This window comes from Protomyctophum bolini (assembly GCF_963924005.1).
Source record: "Protomyctophum bolini genome assembly, chromosome: 9".
Lineage (NCBI taxonomy): Eukaryota > Metazoa > Chordata > Actinopteri > Myctophiformes > Myctophidae > Protomyctophum > Protomyctophum bolini.
The window spans coordinates 16,483,330-16,488,760 of NC_137870.1; the positions used below are offsets into that span (position 1 = coordinate 16,483,330).

A 5,431-nucleotide genomic window follows, 5' to 3' on the forward strand; every position below is an offset into this window, starting at 1 on the left:
ATCACACTGGCACACAGGCATACTGTACATACATACTCCATCATTATCGTTGCTGTCAGGCAGAAACCTCCTATCACCATATTCTAAGTTGTTGTGTTTTTTTACTACTTCATCATGCTATACACTATACAGCGTCACCCAGAAGTAGCAGATTCACAAGCTCAAAGTGGCGCGTTTTGAGATTGTAGATCTGTTTCTACAGAGACGATACGTAAACAGCAACATATCGTACCGTGTGACTTCCTATCGTATCGTCTTGCTATGCAAATAATCGATTGTACCAATACAAAGAACTTGATGTTAAGACAATAAATAGGGGCTTAATAAACATTTCCATTCCATATCGCTACACTTGGTCTATCAATAAATGTGTAATCTCTTGTCATGGTGCGAGTTTGTCCATAATGTGTTAAAAATACAATGTCCACACAATACAATACAATATAATCAGTGTTTACTATGTATAATCCATAATTATTATTATTTTCCTTAAACAAAATCCTGCACTATTCACAGATTTTGTCTGAATTTGTGTTTAGGCCAAAATGATGCGTAAATATAGGAAACATTAAAGGAAACCATTAATTAATCAGACCGTTAAGATCCTTATGGACCCTGACCCATAGAGTTATTATATATAATATCCTTATGGACCCTGACCCATAGAGTTATTATATATAAGATCCTTATGGACCCTGACCCATAGTTATTATATATAAGATTCTTATGGACCCTGACCCATAGAGTTATTATATATAAGATCCTTACGGACCCTGACCCATATTTATTATATATAATCTAGAGACCAGACAACCACGCCCCCATTAATTTCATTTTAAATGGAAGTTGCTCAGTGACATTTGAAGCACCCTGGCTGGAAGTCTGCCAGAAACTGTTGGCTGTGCTTGGCTCGCGCGCGGTCTAAACTTTGAGGTCAACTTTTGCGTCATAACGTCACTGAACATCCGTCCACCTCCATGCACGTCCTTCAGTTCCAGCTTTGGCCAGTAGGTTAACGCGGCTTCAATGTTGGCCAGCTGCACTGAGAGCCTGCCCTGACCCTATACTATAATAACCAGTAAGACGCGCAAACGCGGGAAGCGAACGCAGCTCGTACATATTTGGGTTTTGGACGTATAGCTGCTTTGGGGACTCCTATATGGTTATGGCTGAGTCATGGTGACACAAATCACTCAGCTCCATATATGGGCACAAAAGCGGGACAGACAGACAGACAGACAGACACACAGACAGACAGACATGATCTGCTAGGTCTCATAGTAAGTGCTCACTGCGTTCGCAATAACGACTAGAGTGGTGCCCGTGGGGCCTCTACAGCGGTGCCCGTTGGGCACTGGCCTACTTGGAATGATGCAAGTTGGAAATTAATGCCCCACCCAGATATTATGTCCTTGTCCCTTTTATGCCCATGTATGGAGTTATTTGTCAGGCATACCCAAATATGGATTCTAAAACGGGTAGTCCCAATACTTCATTCTGATTGGCTGGTTACCGTCACGTGACGTGACCGGTTTAAACTCACCGATAACCCACTCCTTCAATCACTTTGTATCAAACTGCAGCCTTGTAGCTGAACTGGGGAAGGGGAGCGCTTCATTGCTTTACAAACACATGCCGTGCGGGCGTCTAAGCTGGACATGACACTAGTATGTCACGTGACGTGTTGCACATGTGCCCACCCCTGGACATGACGCTTGTCTGTCACGTGACGTGATGCACAAGTACCACCCACATTTCTGTCTGTTGTCGCTGCTCTTGTATCCTACTAGAGTAGAGGCCCATATTATACTTCCCCTGCTGACAGGTGCCGCCCCTGGAGTACGTACAGTAACAATGATCACGCTCCCCGTCCAGCTTCCCTCCCCCGACCACGGGACGATTGTGTTCGTATAGAGTCTATAGACGTTTGGCTCTGTAGTGGTAGGGAGGCATTGGGTCCCATTTGTAGTCTTGGAACCGGCCGGGGATTGCAACATTTGTTAACATACAACACAATTTGGTTAGCCAAACTAATCTCTAGTTTGGCTATTTGAAAAACAGCAGATACAGTACACTCTCAACGAGCTAATCCACCTACTAATTTTGGAAAAGAAAATATGTCATGAATCTCCTCTAATAGCCTAAGTGTACCTGTCACAAATTGTTTTTCAGAGGTTTCAGATTCCGTGGCCAAATACATACATATGGGGGTCCTTGGTATGACGTGTTTGAGTTATAACTTGCCACATTAGGGATGGACATGAGCTTCTAAAAGTCGTAACCTTTAGGGCAAACTTGCCAGGACTGCTCATTATGATGAGTGACATTGGGTTTGTTTTCCTTCTAAATATTTGAAGTTGCGGGTTGCAGATCTTCAAAACAATCTTGCAATGTTTGGGGGACATCTGGGGATCTGTGGTCAAATAGTATTAATCTGGGGGTCCTTGACATGAAACTGTTTGAGAACCACTTTGAGAAACAAGTCTGCTCTGTCAGACAACATTAGACAATGACTGACCAGCCCTATTTGGTCGCTTATTATTTTGGTGCTTTGTTGCCATAATATAGGCCTATTTACAGTATACCTGGCTGGCAGCAAACTCTGGCAAACTACTGACCGTGGGTGAAGTGAGTCTCTTCAGGCTCTCTCCCAGTGAGTCCAGGTTGACCCTCTTTCTCCGGGTGGTCCGCTTGTTGATGGCCGACGACCCACGGCCCTGCTCCTCTCCCGAGGGAAGCTGCCTGTCCCCCCCGGCAGCGGCCGGGCTCCTGCCGTTCCACACCTGGGAGGAAGAGGAGGAGGTGGTGGTGGTGTTGAAGGAGAAGGAGAAGGGACAGCCTCCTCCTGAGCCAGAGGAGCAAAGGTTCTCCTCCGTCAGAGGTTCTGCTGATGACCCGCCGGTGCCCGTGCCGGGGGACTCCAGCCCGCAGTCGGAGCCCACCGAGCTGCTGAAGGACGCCGAGGAGATCTTGCGTGAGGAGGACATGATGGTGATGGTGTCCAGGGTGGTGCTGGTGATGCCGACGTCTGTAGAACGGGCCACGTCGGGTACACACATCAGAGTGCGTGTGTGTTTGTGTGTGTGTGGGGGGGTAAATAGATCAAGGCAGAAATAGGGAGAGAGAGAGAGAGAGAGAGAGAGAGAGAGAGAGAGAGAGAGAGAGAGAGAGAGAGAGAGAGGCAGAAATAGGGATAAATAGAGAATACAGAGAGAGAGAGGAGGGGGTAGAGGCAGAAATGGGGATAATTAGAGAAGACGAGAGAGAGAGAAAGAGAGAGAGAGCGTACACTAATGGCACGCGCACATTTTTATGCAATGACAGCTAGTTATTCCCAACCGACGCCGTGCTGCACCGACTGACTCAAAAAATGAAAATATTTCATAAACGATGATGCGTGCAGGAGCATTGTCATAGGGCTGCTGCCTTTAGCCTGCTATTATAGGCTACTCCAAAAATATAAAAATAAACCCGATAAAGCGGTTCGCAAAGCTATCATGCCATGTTAGGGCTTTGTTGTATTAATAAAATAAAACATATTCCATGTAGAAGCAGAATGTCTTCTTTTGGTCCCTCAGGTGAGATATTATTATGTATGGTTCTCCTCCTCGTCCTCGCTCCTCCTGCTCTGCAGCAGCGGCGGCTTCTCCTCCGCTCTGTCCTCCAACAACTTCTCATGTTTCCATCATTTTCGTCCTCCTCCTCGTCGTCCTGGCTGTCACCATAATGTCACCGTCGTGTCAACTCATGCATGCATGTCCGAGCCGAGGAGGAGGTTGGTTGGAGAGGTGTGTCAGTGCTCCGTTCCGTAACGCAGCTGGAGACGAGGTAAGGTGACGGGCGGCCGGGGAATGGACGCAGGGGAGAGGCGGGTCAGTGCAAAGCCTTGAGCACCACGCGCTCTGCTTCTTCTCCACACGGCGTCCGCCCACCGACTGACTGAGTGACTGACTGTCTGGCTTCGAGGGGAAGCTGCACAGTGGTGCACGGCTGCACGCAATCATCATCAATGTGCTGTTTCCATCCCCTCTGTACCGTAGGACCAATCACGATGTGAGAGATAGCAGTCTCTCTCTCTCTCTCTCTCTCTCTCTCTCTCTCTCTCTCTCTCTCTCTCTCTCTCTCTCAGAGAGACTCAGAAGACAAATGTATTATGGTGTGGCAAAACTGTGCTGCAGACAAATAAAAACATCACTGAAAAAGGCACAAGAAGATTCCATAGTTTAAAAAAAGAAAAGGGTGCGCACATCCCGCCAGGCATGGGTTGCCTTATTTGTCAGTTGGGTCTGTATAAGGCCCAGCTAATGCGGGCTGCAGCCATAGACATAGAAAGCTATAGACTGCTCTGGAGCGTAGCCTACCTAAGATTGACTTTCTCAGTGTGTCCTTACGCTGGACACACATGGCTCCAACGTACTGCAGCGACTAATGAGGCATCTATTTTTTCATATCTATACCAGGGCACTGGGGGGGGGGGGGACGACGACGACGACGACGACATAAAGACCATAGCTTGTCACTTGGCTTGGTGTCACATAAAAATACCTTTGAACATGTAGAGGTAGCTTTTCATGTAGTAGAGGCCATAACATCAGGTGGAGAATGTACTACACCAGAATGTATACGTGTAGTGCTCAACATCAGCAAGAGTATTACCAACGAGAATATAATGCCGGGATTATTCAGGGTGAGGAAAAAAATAGCAGCCAGGAGAATGAGACTCGCAGGACACTGCCAAAGACACCAAGAGCTGCCAGCCAGCAAACTGGTGCTGTGGGAACCAACACATGGGGCACCGGTCACGAGGACGTCCCAAACTAACATATGTGGATGTAATCAAGAAAGATGCAGGAGCGCAAAGCACCAACGAGCTGACCGGATGTATGGAGAACTGGGATGACTGGCGACGATGGAAGGCTCGTCTGAGGACGACCTAGAGAGAGAAGGCAGTCATCTCATGCATGTTCAGACTAGCTGTATGACATCCATCCATGCATCCATCTTCAACCGCTTAGTCCATAGATGGGTCGCGGGGGCAACAGAGTGGCCCTCTCCAGAGCAACATTAGTGACTTCCTCCTGGGGGATCCTGAGACGTTCCAAGGCCAGTGAGTAGTGGGACGTGCATCGAGGACCTCCCCAGGGAGATGCCCGAGAGGCATCCTAACCAGATGCCCGAACCACCTAAGCTGGCTCTTTTCCAGGCGAAGAAGCAGCGGCTCTACTCCGAGTCTCTGAACTTCTCACCCTATCTCTAAGGGTGACATCTATGACATCAGCAATTGTAAATGACCCAAGGCTCACATCAGGTCCTCTGCCTCTGGACGGAGCCTCCATCATAGATGGAGCCTCCATCTACGATCACTCTGTAGAACATGCTCAGCCATCAACTGCAGGGCACACATTCTGAAGGAACTTCTTTCTCATTCAAC

The 5,431-nt window shown here is 47.9% G+C and overlaps 1 protein-coding gene across 1 annotated transcript in view; it reads right to left on the minus strand.

Annotated features, from left to right (window-relative positions):
• The window catches only part of gucy1a2 (guanylate cyclase 1, soluble, alpha 2), a gene marked incomplete at its 5' end in the record, with an annotated part of 54,680 nt that extends 51,621 nt beyond the window's left edge, over positions 1-3,059 (minus strand). The window contains 2 exons of the mRNA XM_080772843.1: positions 2,619-2,783; positions 2,889-3,059. Of these exons, the coding sequence (XP_080628969.1) occupies positions 2,619-2,783; positions 2,889-3,059 (336 nt within the window). The remainder of the gene's footprint in view (positions 1-2,618; positions 2,784-2,888) is intronic.
• Positions 3,060-5,431: the final 2,372 nt, after the last annotated feature.